Below are 19,529 nucleotides of genomic sequence, written 5' to 3' on the forward strand. Positions count from 1 at the left end.
TGTCACTCATCTGACTATTCTGAATTTAAAATTAGCATAGCAGTAGTTTTAATTATTATGATCCTAAAGCAATAGAATTTTGGGTAGGAAAGAGTATAAGGTATCCTTCTTTATTAGTGTTCTGTTGCTATATAACAAATTATTACAGATTTAGCAACTTAAAATAACACATGTTTATTATACCTCAGTTTTCATGGATCAAGATTCTAATCACAGCTTAGCTGGATTCTCTGCTCAGGTCTAATTAGGCTATAATGAAGGTGTCAGGGCTGCAGTCTTCATTTGGGGCTCATGTCTTCTAAGCTCTTTCAGGCTGGGGCAGAATTCAGTTTTTTTGTGGTTGTACTATTGAGGTCCCATTTTCTTGCTAATTGTTGTCTGGTTACTCACCTCCTAAAAGCATCCTTTTCTGTAGGTAGTTGATGACTTGATTATTTGCTTTTTTCCTTTGTTCCAGCAGGAGTCTGTCTCTTTGATGTTTCACCTTCTTTTAAAGGCTCACCTGCCTGATTAGATCAGACCCACCCACGATGATTTCTCTTTGATTAATTCCATATCAACTAGCTAGTAAATGAATTGGAAATGATATCCCTTCATATTCATAGTTTCCAACACACTTAAGGGATCACTAGGGATCATATTAAATTTCTACCTACTACACTTTCCTTACAAAAATATGTGTTCCTTGTCTTGGCTTTGACCTGTCACTTTGGATTTATTGGGAGATGACAGAATTATGGCTTATTTTAGTGTTTGTGATAGGACTTTTTCTTGATACTAAAAATTGGTATCAACCACTTATGTTCATTAGTTTAGAACCTACATGGGGCTCAAACTTATGACCCTAAGGTCAAGAGTTGCATTCTCTACCAGCTAAGCCAGCCAGGCACCCCTAAACAAGAATCTTAATTTGTACATCATTTATGCTTAATAAAATATTATTTCTATTTCTAAGAAGCAGAGCTGAAGTGACAAGTTTTTTCCCCTTCCATTAGAATGATTGTAATTGAGGATGTGTTGCTGTCATTATAGTCATAATATAGTTTATCTCATAGAATACACATACAGTATTATCAATCATAGAAGGAGATCCCCACTTTTCCCCAGAAACAGGTAGGGCTTCATTTGGAAAGAACTTTCTAGTAAGATTATTGAAAATTCTATATATAACTGGCATGGAATATAATGAGAAAAGAAACTTAATGATCTCAGAATGAGAGTTGAAATATTATCTGGTTATCACAACTCTGATTCTGAGATTGATTTTTCTCTTCAGTCTTACCCTTTTGAGTCATCTTCCACCTTTTCTTCAAGTTTTAAAAACAAAAGTGAAGTGTTAATTAAATCTTTTAAATTGTAAGATTAAATTTTTTAAAAAAGTTTGAGAACGCCTGGGTGACTTAGTTGGTTAGGTGCCTGCCTTTGGCTCAGATCATGATCCCGGGGTTGGGTCCTGGGTTCTGAGTCCCATATTGGATTCCTTGCTCAGCGGGGAGCCTGCTTCTCCCTCTGCCTGTTTTTCTGTCTGTCTGCTGCTCCCCCTGCTTTTGCTCACTCTCTCTGATAAATAAATAAATAAATAAATAAATAAAATCTTAAAAAAAAAAAAAAACCTAGTTCTGTAAGATAGCTCTCAAAGTTAATTCCAAGATAATGCTTTTTAAACTTAGTTACTACTTGTTACATATTTAAAATCCATTACATATATCTCAAACCCCAGCTCTTCCTAGGAAGGAGTTTGCATCAGTGACTTGCTTGTGAAGGGCTGGAGAATTGTAGGGACCTTGATGGTTTTATATTCTAGGTCAATATTGGTATCAGGACTGGGAGTGAAGGGAATGGTTTCACAGTAGTAGTACTAAAAAAAGAGTTGTTGCCATTTTCAGGGACTAATCCTGATTGGTCAGGGTCTTGGCAGGAAACAGATGATACATTCAGACAAAACGATTAGGGAAATTATGGTGGAGGATGGACTACATTGAGGAGACTCTAAGGGACAGTACTCTGATATGAGCAACAGATGTAGATGTCTTGATAGGGAGTTGTGGCCTTTGGTAAAGGGACATGGCCCACCAACAGGACCTGGCAGGAAAGGAACCAGGAGAATGAATACCTTGACCTCATTCCTGCTGTACAATGTCTTACTGGTACCTCTCACTGCTAGTCGCCACTGGAAACCTAAAGGAAAGAAGCTCATTATTGTAGCTTATGGAAGTTCAGTCTCCTGGGGCACAGGGCATGGTGGAAATGGATGAAGAAGCAAAAAGAATTTTGGCAGAGATCTAGTATGGCTTTTGTGTGGCATCTTTCATCTTGCAGAGACTACAGTGTACATTTTAGAAGATAATGTTTTGATTGGGATGCCTACTTATATGATGTCCTAACATAAAACATGCCTAAGTTCTAGCAACTTTTATTATCCTGGTGCTTCTCCTCAAAGAACTGTGTTACAACCAGGAACAAATGTACTTCATGTATCTTTGCCTTTTCTTTGCCTGAACTGACCTTTACTCTCTTCTCTGCCTGGAAAATTCTAATCACCTTTCAAAAATCTAGGTCAAATATAATTTCCTGCTGAAGCTTTTCCTGTAACTATCCCACTCTCCTCTGACTAATCTTTATTCCATTTCTCCTTTGTATGTAATATTCCATTGAGCACATACTTAATTTTCTTCTGGCTCTCTTTTTTTTTTTTTCCTCCCTCTCCCATGGCTACCTTTCTCAAGGTCTTTATTTTTGTTTTTAAAGTCCTTGCTTTACACATTGTTTGACATTTAGTAGGGATTTGTTGACTCGGTGAAGTTTTCTGATGGTCTTGGGTTATAGCCATGCCACCATGTATAGCCATCAGCAACAACAGAAATTTGATGGCCACTTTGGACAAGAGGTGGATGAGTCATGTCATCACTTAATATACCCTTTTTCCTTACTCCCTCAGTTGGAGTAGAGGTTTTTCTATTTCTGGGAGAGAGGCTAAACAAGAAAGCCCAGAGTTTCTAGAAGTATTAATTACAGTGATGTAGAGGATTAGACTTTTCTTTAAATCCAGAATTTGGCTGCTTTCTTTTCTTTTGGTCAGCCTTGTGTACTATTTCAATGCAGTTCTCTGAACATCTGGCTGGTTCTTAGCAAAAAAAGTGGCATATAATGCTTTCCCCTATGAAAGGTAGTAGCTTCCTCACTTAAGAGAGAATTTCTTTCAGTGTGCAGTGTCCACAGTTGAATCAGGAGGATGAAAAAGTATGAGACATGAGTGGAAGTCAGAGGAATTCAGTGTCCCATCGTTCTCCCCCCCCCCTTATTTCCCTTATTAGCCAGTGGGGAACTGTACTTGAGGGAAACAAATCTTTGTTTTCCTAAGTGGCATTGCAAGCCAGAAACTGAGTTGGTTAGTCTAGGAATCGCAGCACTGAACATTAATGCATATCTTTTGGTGTTCCTGAGTGCTAAGAACTTGAGTCAGGTGGACCTCAAGAGATGAGGCAGTAGGATATGTAGCTAATTATACAGATTAGGATGGGATTTCTGAGTAATTTTTAAAAGTGATTCGTCATTAATGGATTAAAAAGTGAACGTCTTTCCATCTCTTCCCTTCATAGAAGTGTTTACTTCCTGGTCCCAGGTACACAGTGCTGTGCTTTATTGTTCTTAAGCTTTTTATAGAATTAATCTCTTTAATGGAATTACTGAGTTTTTTCTTTCTTTAATGTCTTGGAAAGATACCTTTCTTCTCATCAATTATCACTGTAATTAAAGATCCATCTCAGGAAGGGAAATTTCTTTTTGTGGACCTGTGTTACTTATTATTTATGCCATGCTGATCTCTTAGGAAAAGGATTCAGCAAGGCCACAAATGGTGTATGAGTTCCTATGATGTGTCAGAAACTTTTCTTCTAGAACAAAAGATAGAGGATTAAAGTTGGGTAGGTCCTTTCTTAATGTTTGTCTACTAACTGGAATGAACTAGGGGAGAATCAAAAAAGAGACCAGGAACCCTGGTGGCTCATTTGTGGTGGCAGTGTGATAGTTGTACTGATTTTTATTTTTTTATAAAAAATTTTTTTAAAGATTTTTATTTATTTATTTGACAGAGAGAGAGAGAGAGAGAGAAAGCATACAAGCAGGGGGAGCTGCAGGCAGAGGGAGAGGGAGAAGCAGGCTCTCTGCTGAGCAGGGAGCCTGATGTGGGGTTCAATCCCAGGACTCTGAGATCATGACCTGAGCCATACGCAGACGCTTAACCTGCTGAGCGACCCAGGTGCCCCAGTTGTCCTAATTTTTAAGAAATGGAAGGGAAGAAATTTGTAAGATATAATTAACAGTAAGATAGCAGATTGAACACTAGTAAGTAGCAACCCCATATAATGATCATCCCAAAACTGACAAATAAGAATAAAAAGGGCAAAGGATCTGAACAGGGAACAGATTTATTGGTGTCGTGTAAGAAGAACAAAGATGTTAACAAGGTGCCAAGTGGGCTAGTTACAGATAGCTGTAAGTAAAAGAGCTACACAAAGTGGGAATCAGGTCAGATTAATGAGTTAACTGGAGAGCTACCACAATCTCATGGGGATGAGATCAGCATAACTCAAGCAAAAAAAGAAGAGACCATTTGCAAAGACATTTAGGTAATGGAAAATTTGTCACATTTTCGAAACTGTAGGTTAAGGACAACAGTGTATTCTGACAGTGTAAGGGATTAACAATAGCCAAATGCAAAAAGGGAGACATTTGTGTATTATTTCCTTTCTGTTTATGGGGAAAAATAAAAATATCTTGACCAACTAGTAAAAGAAAGGTTTATTTCTTATGTTGCCTTTAATTAAACAGGGACAGAGGGATACGAGAATGAGGGTGTAAGAAAAAGTCTGGAAGGTACTAAAACTACATGTGTTTAAAAATATAGGTTTGGATGGAACTAGAGGGTATTATGCTAAGGGAAATAAAGTCAGTCAGAGAAAGAGAAATACCAAATGATTTCACTCCTATGTGGAATTTAAGAAACAAATGAGCATAAGGATGGGGTGCTTGGTGGCTCAGTTGGTTAAGTGTCTGTCTTCAGGGGTGCCTGAGTGGCTCAGCGGGTTAAGCCTCTGCCTTCGGCTTAGGTCATGATCTCAGGGTCCTGGAATTGAGCCCTGCATCGGGCTCTCCGCTTAGCGGGGAGGCTGCTTCCCCTCTCTCTATGCCTGTCTCTCTGCCTACTTGTGATCTCTCTCGGCCAAATAAATGAATAAAATCTTAAAAAAAAAAAAAAGTGTCTGTCTTCAGCTCAGTTCATGATCAGAGGGTTCTGGGATCAAGCCCAACATCGGGCTCTCAGCTCATCATGAAGCCTGCTTCTCCCTCTCCCTCTGCTGCTCCTTCTGCTTGTGTTCTCTCTCTGTCAAATAAATAAAACCTTAAAAACAAAACAAAACATGAACATAGGGGAAGGGAAGGAAAAATACAGTAAGATAAAAACAGAGGAAGGCAAACTATAAGGGGCTCTTAACTATAGGGCACCAACTGAGGGTTGTTGGAGGGGTGTTGCGGGGGGGATGACTTAAATGGGTAATGAGCATTGCGGGGGCATTTGTTGTGATGAATACTGGGTGTTTTATGTGAGTGATGAATCACGAAATTCTACCCCTGAAACTAATACTACACTATATGTTAACTAACTTGAATTTAAATAAAATACTGAAGGAAAAAAATTACTGGCTTGATTGCCACAATGTTTGGACTTAGGTTAATGAATGGTGTTATTGCTACTCTTATAATTTAGGGACAAAACAAAACACTGGTGACTGCACAAGTATTTATGTACTTAAAACAATATCCCTTCAGTAACTACAAATCATTGGTTAGTTATTTGTCAACATTCTTGTCACTAGCATTTAATCAAATTTAATTCAAGAGTAAGGACAACGTCTATCATAATGATCTATTCCCCCCCCCTTTTTTAAAAGATTTTATTTATTTATTTGACAGACAGAGATCACAAGTAGGCAGAGAGGGAGGCAGAGAGAGAGAGGAGGAAGCAGGCTCTCCGCAGAGCAGAGAGCCCGATGCTGGGCTCGATCCCAGGACCCTGGGACCATGACCTGAGCTGAAAGCAGAGGCTTTAACCCACTAAGCCACCCAGGCGCCCCCTATTTCCCCTTTTTAAGAGAACCTGTTACACAGGAACTTCATTCTCTTCCTTTCTGAATGAAATTTCTTTATTGGCTATGTGGAGATAGTAAAAATGATGATAGTACTAAAAGGGATAAAAATTCCCATTTTGGTTGCAGCTGTACTCTGTGTTAGTATGAGTAGAGGGATAATGAGACTTGGGTATTTATTGCTATGAAAAATAGTTAACTTTAGGGTTATGACTTTTCATTTCAAATGGAGGTGTAACATTATTCTGCTTGATGGTCTTTGCATGGCAATATATATTTGTATATTTGTATGTATACTTATATATCCAGGGTAGTGTTCACTGTTACACGTCTGTTCTTCGCATAACAATTCTACATTTGTTTGTTCTATAAACTCAGGACATCCAAAGGGTGTTTTGAAAAATGTGGCAATAGTTTGGGGAACCTAAGAATAAATTATGCATACCATGTTAGAAGGTTCAAGCAGAATTAAGATGATAAAGGTGACTTATAAAGGAACTGATTTGGAGAATTTTCAAGCGATGCTGTAGCAACAATAGTAGCATAGTAACACTGTATACCTTCATAGACTTTCATTGCCACGTATTAACTCGTGTGTTCAACATTCTGTGATGTAGATATTATAGTCATAATATTACCATTTTATAGCTAAGGAAACAGGCTTAGAGAGTGACTTGCCAAATGTCATAGTTTGTATGTGTTAAGACCTGGGAAGAGGCTGAGATTTTACCTTCTTTTTTCTTTTCTTTTTTTTTTTTTTTTAGTTTATTTGTCAGAGAGAGAGAGAGAGAGAGAGAGAGAGCACAGGCAGACAGAGTGGCAGGCAGAGGCAGAGGGAGAAGCAGGCTCCCTGCCAAGCAAGGAGCCCGATGTGGGATTCGATCCCAGGACGCTGGGATCATGACCTGAGCCGAAGGCAGCCGCTTAACCAACTGAGCCACCCAGGCATCCCGAGATTTTAACTTCTTTACGAGTTAACAAGCTAGTCTGTTACTGTTTCATGTATAGTGGCAGAAACCACAAGGTTCTTGAGTTAGAGATAAAGCATTGTAAGCTTCGTGATGATTTGAACTGCTTCCCAATTCCCCTCTTCTCATGGAGGCAATGCAGGTAAGCCTATTATATGTGTGCTGCGCAAGCAGTGGACCATTGAGAAACACCAGACTCGAGGATTCAATGATTTTATTGTAAACAGAAGCAAACTAGCTCTTTGTCAGGTAGAAGACATGATCCCTAATGGTTGCTTGCAGCAAATGCAACTTTGAGAAATGATCCTCAAAAAGAGCAGTCAGGGACTTGTGTACTTGGCATATCCAGTAAGAATTGTGTAGGGATGATCAGGGCTCAAAGAGGATTGCCTCCTCCAACAGTATGGGGCAGAATCAAACTTTAAATAAACTCAATTTTTTTTTGCGTCTGATGACTAAAACTCTAGCTGAACAGATAGCAGTTATAAACCTCCCACTCCCACCCCCATATATTTATCTTCTTTTTTTGGTCCTATCCAGGACATCTTGAAACTAGTGCTCTTGGCTTATTTGATATACTTATTTACTAAGACCAGTTATGGTTATTATTATGAAGGCAGAGAACAGAAAACAGGGCCCAATTTAGGAAAGTTATGGGTGTCAGTCTCCGAATCTCTCCTAATATTCACCAGCTACTGCCACTGCAAAGATCTGTGGTTATGTTTTTATAAATAAATTTCCTTCTTCCTATGGCACAGTTACATTTGCTACAAAGACTGAAGGGAATGATAGGAACCATAAAACATAAGGGGAAAAAATAAGGAACAAGTGGTATAACTAATGGTGGGTACAGGAAAAAAAGGGTTGTTTACTAATAATTCTTTTAAGTCAGGATTTTGCTTTCTTAAAGGAATAATTAAGATGAATTTGAATTAGAAAGGACCTTAAGAATATTAAATCCAGGCTCCCCATTATTAGAAAATTGAGACATGGGGTGGTTGAATAATTGTTCAAAATCAGGTTTTTAGTAACAGAGTAAAGTGATGGAGCAAAGTTAGATTATTGGGATAATCACATGCCTAGTATTGGAAGGTTCCCGCCCTCCCTTAACTAGAGCAGTAGATAGGATTCAGTCAGCAAATGTTGAATTACTTTATTTCATGATTGAATAAGATCTATTCTCTGTTCTCAAAGAAATCATTTGCTAGTAGAGCAATAAGAATTCAATTTGATAGCTACCATTCTAAAACCATGTACAAATTGCATAGATTAATTCAAGCTTGGGGTGGTCAGGGAAAGCATTATAAAGGTACAGATGTTTGAGTTAGGTCTTGAAAAATTACAAAGGCGTGTCCATGTAGAGAGATGGAGTCTTGGCATTCCAAGCACAGGGAAAACCATGTGTGCTGGCATGGTGAATGAAAGTATATAAAGAGATCAAGAATGAACAATGGTTTGGTGTAGCCAGATGTAACTAGATTTGAAAATGGAACAAGAAGAAGAAAACAGATTAGGAAAATGTTAGATACCATGTTAAATAATTAGGACATTTGGGGGAGGAAACACTGACATTTAAGGCAAGTTGACGTGTGAGGTCTAAAAGGAAAAGATTGGTTCAGAAATCAGAATTGGTTAAAAGAAAAAAGTGACTTCACGAAAGCCAACTGCAGGTAAAGAATTGAAAAATATGGTGTATGAAGGGTAGCAAAATATGCCTCCCCCAAATATGCCATTTTGACATAAGGATTATTTTGCATGGAAGGCAATTTTTTAAAAGAGCAGATACAAGGAAGGACCTCTCCCTCTTCCTATTTGTCTAAAAGCAGGGCATAAATTTGTAAAGGTGTTTCCCCTCCCCTCTGGACAGGAAGGACAGAAGTTAGTCACTAGAATGGAGATGGAGGAACCTACATAACAAACTTTAGCATTTATCATCCATTAGTTTCTCCTTAAGTTTACCTTCCCACTAATTTGCTGTTCTAGAAACTCAGTTCTTTTTCCTTTTGTTATTGTGCTGTATAAGTCCAAATTCTAACTATCCTTTGCATTATTCCTCACTGAGTATTCCCATGTGTATGCATGATATACATGTGAATAAACTTTGTTTTTCCTTTGTTAGTCTGCTTTTGTCAGTCTAATTTACAGCACCACTGCCAGTAGAACCTAAGAGGTTAGAGGGAAGAAGTTTTTTCCCTCCCCTACAAGTTGTAAATAGGGTCAAATACTGAAAAGAGGTCAGGTAGGATGAAGACTAAAAAGTGTCCACTTTATTTGGAAATGAGAAATGTTTCTTTGGCGCCTCTTTCCAAGGGTTTCAGTAGAGTATGAGAGTAGGAGCTAAGTAACTATATGTCAAGGGAAAGATTTAAATGTGAGAAGACGGAGACAGCATTTGTCTTAAAACTGAATAATGAACAGCTTGAATCAAATTGTTTCAAGCCTTCAATCTTCACAAACTAGATACAACAAATTACTTTTCTTTTTTTTGGTATAGCTCTCCGTGGACTTCCTTGTTCAGACCCACCCATTGATCAGTGGTCCACAAAGGATAAAAAGTCTATACCTTATGCTAAGAAGAAAAGCACATTCTCCACCAAAACTGTCACTGTTTTCCATAATGGCCACACCCAGCCTACATTCATTTTTAATGTGACATTTAAAAAAACTAAACAGAGATCATCTCTATTAGCAAATTAATATTATAGGCCATGATTGTTGGCCTTCATCGTGTAATATTGCTATGAAATATTGAAATATCTTATCCTAAATATTTATGACATAAGTTTTATGCACAAATGTTTTTCTTTAGGAAGCAGTTTCAAATGTATTTACTTAACATGATTACACCTTTTGAAAAATCTGCGAGGTTTTGTTATTATTTCTTAGTGTTAATGTTAACCAAAATGTTAACACTGATTCTTTCTTAGTGTTGGGATTAGATGAATACATTTAATGTTCTTATTTTTACATAAAAATACTAAGAAAGAAGGTATTTCAAAATATTTAGAGTCATAGATGTCAGGTTCCATTTTTATTTTTATTATTTTTGAGCTATATTTAGTTTGTTATTTCCCAGAAGAGCTGATATATTTTGTTTATATATAATTTCAAATTATACCTTTGAAATTGAGGTTTGTAGCTGGGTAAATTTCAAATTCTTCACATTATTAAAACAGTTGAGTTGGCTTGGGTTAGAACTTAATGTGAGAATTTTCAAGTATAAATTTAGGGAATTATAGAGTTTAAAATACTAATTTTTGAGGAGGGCCTGGGTGGCTCAGTGGGTTAAGCCTCTGCCTTCTGCTCAGGTCATGATCTCAGGGTCCTGGGATCGAGCCCCACATTGGGCTCTCTGCTCTGCGGAGAGCCTGCTTCCCCCTCTCTCCCTGCCTGCCTCCCTTTCTACTACTTGTGATCTCTGTCTGTCAAATAAATAAATAAAATCTTTAAAAAAAATACTAATTTTTGAAGGTGAATTGTAAAGGTGAATGAATATATCTCTAGCTTTTATAAAATATAATCAATCTCCAATTATCTGCCTGTAGAGGAGACCATCCCCTTCTAGTTGGGAGTTTCTCAGACCTGTTGGGAAACTACCATTGCCTGGATCCAGTTGAAAAGGGTTCCACCTATCTTGCTGGTTTGTAAAGCCATTCTCTCTCCCCACCCATGCAAATGGGTGGAATTACACATGATCCATACTTCAAACACAACCCTCCTTGCCATTAGCAAGGATAATAATCAGATGAATAGAGGTTGGGAGATTAAGTTCTGAATGATGTTGGCATTCTAAAATGGGCTGTCATACCTGCAATGCAAATAGCATCTACTTTGTCATGTTAAAATGAAATTAGAAATCTTAATAGCCAAATAAGTTAGCCCATGGTTATAGTAATTTCCTTAAAAATTGAGACACTGATTTCAGATAGTAGCCCAGTGCTTATTTTCATTTAGACAGTTTGAGTTTATTTTTATCTGTTTTCTTACATGGGATTTGTTAAGCTTCATGGTGCAGCTATAAAGAAGGGAGAAAGCAGAATCCTGGGGGCATGAGGTAGAGAGAGAAAGACCTGGGTTCAGATGTGACTTTATGTTGGAATGCAAAGAGTTAGCTAGAGCTTTTTGAAGAAGTGAAATCTAAACAGACTGAAAACATGAGATGTTCAGGCTGGAAAAGGAATTAGGAAGTGAGAGAGTGGGGAAGACTGTCCAGGGAAAGAGAGCAGTACATTTGAAGGTATAGAGGCTAGAGAGAGCGCATAGTTTATTAGTAAAACTGGTTAAAAATAAGCCACCATCACCACCACCAACAACGAAAATTCTTTTCTTTCTTTCTTTTTTTTTTTTTAAACAGATTTTATTAATTTATTTGACAGAGAGATCACGAGTAGGCAGAGAGGCAGGCAGAGAGAGAGAAAGAGAGGAAGCAGGCTCCCCGCTGAGCAGAGAGCCCCATGTGGGGCTCGATCCCAGGACCCTGAGATCATGACCTGAGCCGAAGGCAGAGGCTCAACCCACTGAGCCACCCAGGCGCCCGAAAATTCTTTATTTCAAAGATGAAGCATGGCCAGAGGAGAGACTGTAGAGGGATTTAGGGACATACTGAGGGATTTTAAGCAAGGTAGTGACATGATCAACTTCATATTTTACAAATATCACTGACATCGCAGTGTATGGAACAGATTGGTGGGGGCAAGAATTGACACAGGCAGGCTAGTGAGGAGACTCGAAATAATCCAAGTAAGAAATAATGGTGGTGTTAATGGGAAAGGAAAGAAATTGGTGGGCTTTTGAGCTATTTCAGAGATAACAGTAGCTCTTGGAGAGCAATTAGGTAGATGGAATAGGGAAGAGGGAGTAATTGAGGTTGACTCTCCTGTTTCTAGCTTGGCAGCAGTCTGAATGGTGATTCTCCCAAGGAGAATGGGGATTTTGTTATGGTTTCCACCCCATGACTGAATGAAGTGAGATAGGAAAAAAGGAGTTTGAAAGGAAGAGAATACTAATTTTGAGAAAGACCACTCACTCATCCAGAAAACATGGAGCCAGAAAGCCTGAGCTGCTACTGCCATTAGCTCTTTCTGTAGTCCATGGCTAAGGCTTCTTATAAGAAACCCTTCGTTTTATTTGTTATGATATCATTCTATTTTTATAACAGTATGTAAATATAATTTTCCTTCTCCCCTTTTAAAAATACAGTATCCTGCAGTCAAAATAGTGTTAGATCGAAAAGGACCTTGGAAATTATGGTTTCTTTGCACAGGTGAGAAAATGGGAGCTCTGAGGAAGACTGTGATAGTTGCGGGGTGACAGAGTAATGAAACCCAGGTCTCCTAATGGCCACTTTATTGCTCTTTCCATGGTACCTAGCCAGCTCCACACTGCTTACTGTGTTCCATTAAAACAAATAAGTGTAACTGAAGACTTGATAAAAAGAAAGTATCATTATCACAGAGGAAAGAAAAAATGGTATAAATAAATATGTTGTTTACTTAACGCACTTTTTTGGTGTGTAGAATTCCATTTTTGCTAGCTAGGGCTGTAGAAATTCAGTCCCTTCTCAGTATTATATTTCCTGTACTTCCATTGACTTTCCTTCCTGATGAACCTGAAAGGGTTAAAAGTCAGGCAATCTGGTCTTAGGTTTGGTTTTATCTCTAATAAATTGATGAACTCATTCCACTTCTATTGATCCCATTAAAAACAAACAAACAACCTCATATCTCAAAAAATAAGAATTTGGGACCAGATTCTTTTAAAATCCTTTCTTTGGGGGGCACCTGGGTGGCTCAGTGGGTTAAAGCCTCTGCCTCAGGTCATGGTCTCAGGGTCCTGGGATTGAGCCCCGCATGGGGCTCTCTGCTCAGCGGGGAGCCTGCTTCCTCCTCTCTCCCTCTCTGCCTGCCTCTCTGCCTACTTGTGATCTCTATCTGTCAAATAAATAAATAAAATCTTCAAAAAAAATTATTAAAATCCTTTCTTTGGTCTGTGTTTATCATTTTCTGTTTTCTGTCACTGGCTATCATTACTTTCGTCCTTAAACTGCTTTTCCTTTTTCATGGCAAATAGGAATCTTTTAAAAAACCTAGGTACAGTAAATTAGTGAGGTGTATGTCCAGGATAGTACTTTTTTTTCTTAAAGTTTTTATTGATTTATTTGAGAGAGCACACGTGTGCAAGTACAAGTGCAAGCGGTTGGGGGTTGGGACAGAGCGAAAGAATCTCCTTGCCAAGTGTGGAGCCCTATGGGACCATGGGGCTTGGCTCAAAGCAGGGCTAGATGCAGGGCTTGATCTAATGACCCCAAGATCATGACCTGAGACAAAATCGAGAGTCAGATGCTTAACTGACTGAGCCACCCAGGCACTCCAGGATATTTTTTTTTATAGATTAAGTAGAATAGGGCCAGATTTTGGTTTGTTCTATTAGCAATATATCACCATATTTACTTTCCTTCTTTAAAAATAGGCCTTGGGGGTGCCTGGGTGGCTCAGTGGGTTAAGCCTCTGCCTTTGGCTCAGGTCATGGTCCCAGGATCCTGGGATCCAGCCCTGAATCCGGCTCTCTGCTCAGCAGGGAGCCTGCTTCCTCCTCCCTCTCTCTCTATGCCTGCCTCTCCGCCTACTTGTGATCTCTGCCTGTCAAATAAATAAATAAAATTAAAAAAAAAAAAGGCCTTGGGTCGCCTGGGTGGCTCAGTGGGTTAAAGCCTCTGCCTTCAGCTCAGGTCATGATCCCAGGGTCCTGGGATCGAGCCCCCCCGTCGGGCTCTCTCCTCTGCGGGGAGCCTGCTTACTCCTCTCTCTGCCTGCCTCTCTGCCTACTTGTGATCTCTGTCTGTCAAATAAATAAATTTAAAAAGAAATCTTAAAAACATAAATAAATAAAAATAGGCCTTGAAGGGGTGCCTGGGTAGCTCAGTGGGTTAAGCCTCTGCCTTTAGCTCAGGTCATGAACTCAGGGTCCTGGGATCAAGCCCTGCGTTGGGCTCTCTGCTCAGTGGGGAGCCTGCTTCTCTCTGTCTGCTTCTCTGCCTGCTTGTGATCCCTCTCTGTCTGTCAAATAAATAAATTAAAAAATAAATAAAAATAGGCCTTGAAATCAGGAAGAGAAGCAGGAGAGGAAAGTACTAGAATCTGGAGTAGAAGGGGGTTGGGTGTAAGGTGGGTATAATGCTGTGGTCTTCCAAGTAGAGAGAGAACACCTAAGAGGTATGCCTGTTGAATCACTGGGTTTTGGAGAGAAAATATTAGAACATCTCTTTGTATTTATTTTTAATTTCCTTCTTTACAAACTTGTGCTTTTGTGCATATCATATGGGACACATCTGTAGAGTATGTGCATAGCATTTATAATAAATACATGTGCCTATATATTGTAAGAGTGTGCGTTAAGATGTTAAGCTGACAGAAGGATATGGTTAAATGAGTTTGGAAACCATTGGTGAAGGATTTGCAAAAAAGCAAGTTAGGGGCATCAAGATAAATATTATGTACTTAATTTCTCACTTTTGGCTATTGTCTTCCCTCAAAATAAAGAGAAGAAACTTAAAACAAAAATAACAGCAACAAATAGCATTTTGGTGGCAGAATTTATTTTAACTGAATCTTTAACTTGTTACAGTTGTGGAAAAGCATTCATCCAAAGTATTTAGTTTTAAGATTAATTGTATTCTTGTTCATGATTTTTTGGGATTGCCAAATAACTCATACTGAATTTGGCCCAGTATAATTTAATTTATTTAAACTTGCAACTGAAGAAGCAATAGTAGATTACATTTGTGTTTTAAAAATATTTGGCTAGGAATTTTTAAGTGCTATTTTTCAGGTTTTTTTTTTCCCATTCATTTTATTTTTTCCTAATTATTTCTCACAGAATAAGACCACAGCTTGCCAAAGAGAAGATTGAAGGATGCCATATTTGTACATCTGTCACACCGGGAGAACCTCAGGTCTTCCTAGGGAAAGATAAAGCTTTTACTTTTGATTATGTGTTTGACATTGAATCTCAGCAAGAGCAGATCTACACTCAATGTATAGAAAAACTAATTGAAGGTTGTTTTGAAGGATACAATGCTACCGTTTTTGCCTATGGACAAGTAAGTGTCTTACTTAACCAAATTAGTTTCTTAGAAGCTGTAACTGTTCAGAAGTGTCATTTCACTTGCACTTTTATTTTTGTTTCTTGAACTTATGTTATTAATATCAAGCATGCATTTTTCTCTGTTCTGTTCTTTTATTCAGACTGGAGCTGGCAAAACATACACAATGGGAACAGGATTTGATGTTAACATCATCGAGGAAGAACAGGGTATTATTTCTCGTGCTGTTAAACACCTTTTCAAGAGTATTGAAGAGAAAAAACACACTGCAATTAAAAATGGGCTTCCTCCTCCAGATTTTAAAGTGAATGCCCAATTCTTAGAGGTAATAGTCTAATTGTGTCATTGGTTTCCTTTGTATCTTTCCCTTAAGACCATAACGCTTAACGACTTTATACTCCCAGTTTCTAGTACAGTATTTGGCGCTTAGTGCTTAATAAATAACATTTGAGTAAATTAATTTTAGGTAATAGGTTGTAGTAATAATAGACAATAAGTAATAAATATTCTTGTTGATATAAAAAATTATAAAGACTTGACCAGTGTTCATAGAGTAAAATAATATTGTTTATTTCAGACTCCATCTTATAATTACTGTTGTAATGTAGGCAGGCTCACGAAGATCTGGGAACTCAGCAGCTAAGAAGGAGGGAAGATGTGCAGAATAATAGGACTGAGGCTGTAGCACTAATGGGGCTGCAGAAGCTGGTATTGCTGCAAGGATAGGCCTGTGTTTTATGTAATGTCCAAAGGTTGGGGCAGGTTTGGATTAATTTAGGGCAGTCTAGTCTGGTTCGAGGGACATACAGTTAAGAGGACATCTGGGACTTGAGCAGTACTGCATTTAGGTGGATGGCACCATTATAATTCTGGGTGCTTGGTCCAAAGAGTGTTCTAGTCTGGTTCTAGTCTAGATGGCCTGAGCTAATGATTTTGATCATTGATGAAATAGTTTATTCAGCATTATATAGCACAAAATAGAAAATTTAATTCAAATTAACATCCATTATCTTACTGCTTGTTTTAATGGACATCCCAATTTAGTTAAAACTGAGAATAACCTATGTACTTTTTACCAAAAGAAAGGTAATTGATGGTAGAAAAAGAAAAGAAACAGTGTTCTTCTGCCTTCCCCTTCACCATCCAGTTGTAGTTAGGCATTGTGACTGTAAGCAAATCGATAGAAAAATAGGTGTACGCGTCCTCTTCGAAGGTGTAATATTAGCCACTATTGATACAGAAACACTAATATCATTGCTGACCTTGGAAAAATACTGAGTACTAATTTTTTAGATACATTAATAAGGTTGTAGGGCAATAGGAAATATTTTTAGCTGAAGTAGTAAAAATTCTTAAAATCTTCCCTAAGCTTAGGATTTGTCTGCATTTGGTATTTCTGAGTTTACTTATATTTACAAATAATTATTTATCTCTTGCAAATGATTAATAGATCATTTTAGTTAGTCTTCAACTCATTAGTCATGATTAAGACATTTACTGTTCTTACTCTTATGAAGAAATCTGGCATTTATTTGTATTTGTAATAATAATTGTATCATTCATTTTCATGTGTTATTTTAAAGAAATATATTATTTTGAAGATGTTTTAAGGTATGTTTGAAAGATAATATGCAATATATGTTAAAAGCCATGAGGCGATTTCTGCTAAAATTAAGCTTATAATATTTCTTTTTGATAGCTATATAATGAAGAGGTCCTTGATTTATTTGATACCACTCGTGATATTGATGCAAAAAATAAAAAATCAAATATAAGAATTCATGAAGATTCAACTGGAGGAATTTACACTGTGGGAGTCACAACACGTACTGTGAATACAGAATCAGAGGTGACATTTATGTTAAAGTTAAAGTAGAGCATATTTGGCTTTATATAATAATCAGCTTTACTGATAGTTTGCCTAAGATCAAGAATGAAATTTGTATCCTTATATATAATATGGAGTTAAAATCTTGTCTTTTTCCCCATTTTTTATATCAGGATTATATTATCTACAATGTCAGGGTTATGATAAAGTCAATACATTTATCATAGCATAAAAAGAATCTAAGGCAATGTATGTATAGTTTTTTTTCACAGCTAGAGAAAGAGAGTTAGATCATTGAAGGTGAAGGATGAGCCCAATCCTTTTGTTCCTTTTGCTGTCACATATGTAGGAGTATATCATGGTTCCTAAAGGGAAACTATTAAGAAAAGTTACAGAAAAGTATTTCAAGGGAAGATACAGAAGGGCCTGAGTAATTCAAGTTGTTTCTCAGTTTGTTCCCAAGTGTTCTACTGTAACAGTTTTGGAATGGAAGCTGCAAATGTCAGCAAATGACAGACAATGGAATCTCAGTGTTTTCTCCTATTAAAAAAATAATGCACTATTATACTGAGAAGTTCAGCTCAGAAAGTGCCTGTAACTAAAATAATATGAAAATCCACATCTTTTATATCCCCTAATATGGTAGGTTTTGGCCATTAGATTAGATTTCTGATTGTGTCGTATCTTGTTTAAATATTGTTCAAGTAAAATCTTTCTTTTCCTTTTCCAGATGATGCAGTGTTTGAAGCTGGGTGCTTTATCCCGGACTACTGCTAGTACCCAGATGAATGTTCAGAGCTCTCGTTCACATGCCATTTTTACCATTCATTTGTGTCAAACCAGAATGTGTCCCCAAATAGATGCTGTGAGTTTTTAGTTCTAATTTCTTTTATTTTTTTAAGATTTTTTTTTAAAATTTACTTGACACAGAGAGAGCATTAAGCAGAGGGAGCAGCAGGCAGAAGGAGAGGGAGAAACAGGCTCCCCACTGACCAGGGAGCCTGATGTGGGACATGACCCCAGGACCCTGGGATCATGATCATTTGACCTACTGAGCCACCTAGGAACCCTTTAGTTCTAATTTCTTAAACTTGCAGGCTTCGTTTTCCTAAAAATCCACATAAATCCCAGGAGAATCCATTTAAGTCAAATTTAGTTTGGCTAATCATTCCTTTTCCTAATGAGATGGCTTTGATTGTATTTAAACTGAGGCTGGCCAACTATGTAAGATTTTGAGATAAAAAATGGATATGTGTCTGCGGCAACCAGAAAGCTAGCTGTGGCTTTGTGGTGATGGATGTTGTCATCCGAGACCCTTTGCTTTTGATGACTGTGCATTCCAGGTTTCTCTTCATCAGTATAAGCAAAGACTCAGTTGATAACATCTGGTTTCTGACTGGCAAGCTTCTTTCTACCTTTGCCTAAGCTTCTAATTGCCGGTAATTTTTTTTTGCATTTTACATTTATTTGGCTACTTGCCTATTTTTGAGTATTATGTGTATTTAATATATACTTATATTTAATTATTTAATGTACATATAATGAGGACAAGGTGAGATCAGAGGATATTTAGTGTCACATTAATAAAATATTTTTTTATTATTTCCTCAATTGTAGGAAAATGCGACTGATAATAAGGTGATTTCTGAATCATCACAGCTGAATGAATTTGAAACCTTGACTGCAAAGTTCCATTTTGTTGATCTGGCAGGATCAGAAAGACTGAAGCGTACTGGAGCTACAGGCGAGCGGGCAAAAGAAGGCATTTCCATCAACTGTGGACTTGTAAGACTAAGACCATAGCTTTGTGCTGAGAATATATCAGAACTTTCCTTGTGTCCTTTTCCCTTTGGTAATATATAATACCCCAGTGGAAATCCTTCACGTGCTGAGCTGAAAAATGAAAGTTACAGTAAACTTATAAATTTAGGTGTAAAGCACATTATAGGCTTTTTTCTTTAAAACATTGCAGTTTTTTACATGTGTATAGATTTAGTTGGATTAAATTTTATGATATATGCAGAAAATAATATATATAGTAGAAATGATTTAAAAAATTCTTCCCACCTTTAAAAATACATTGTCAAAATCTTTTAATATTGAATATTTCATGGGATGACTTTTCAAAGTAGATTTTTTTGGCTAATATTTTATGACAGTCATTTTATTTTGGGTATTATAATCAGTTTTTTTTAAAGTAATGATTGTTATAAAATGATAATTTTCCTGTATTAGGAGTTAATTTTAATACCATGCCACCTAGTGGTATTTTTTGATAGCAAAATGTCTTGTTTGCTAGTATAAGCTTGTGTTTATAGAAGAAAAAGTTTTAGGGCAAGTTTTTGTATAATAAATCTTTTCCTGTTGACTTTCATTATAAAATTAGACATTTGTTCCTGCATAAAAGTAATGACATCCCTAAATTTCTGTGATGCAGGTAGCATCAGGGTCTGTGTTTTCTGCTTTGCTTCCTTCCCTCCCTGCCT

At 37.4% G+C, this 19,529-nt stretch overlaps 1 protein-coding gene across 17 annotated transcripts in view; it reads left to right on the plus strand.

Annotated features, from left to right (window-relative positions):
* The window catches only part of KIF21A (kinesin family member 21A), a 151,459-nt gene that overhangs the window by 65,023 nt on the left and 66,907 nt on the right, over positions 1-19,529 (plus strand). For all 17 annotated transcript variants that reach the window (XM_047740896.1, XM_047740897.1, XM_047740903.1 and 14 more), the window contains exons 2-6: positions 14,990-15,212; positions 15,358-15,540; positions 16,915-17,064; positions 17,774-17,908; positions 18,661-18,828. In XM_047740896.1, the coding sequence (XP_047596852.1) occupies positions 14,990-15,212; positions 15,358-15,540; positions 16,915-17,064; positions 17,774-17,908; positions 18,661-18,828 (859 nt within the window). The remainder of the gene's footprint in view (positions 1-14,989; positions 15,213-15,357; positions 15,541-16,914; positions 17,065-17,773; positions 17,909-18,660; positions 18,829-19,529) is intronic.

Source organism: Lutra lutra, chromosome 8 (genome assembly GCF_902655055.1).
Source record: "Lutra lutra chromosome 8, mLutLut1.2, whole genome shotgun sequence".
Classification (NCBI taxonomy): Eukaryota; Metazoa; Chordata; class Mammalia; order Carnivora; family Mustelidae; genus Lutra; species Lutra lutra.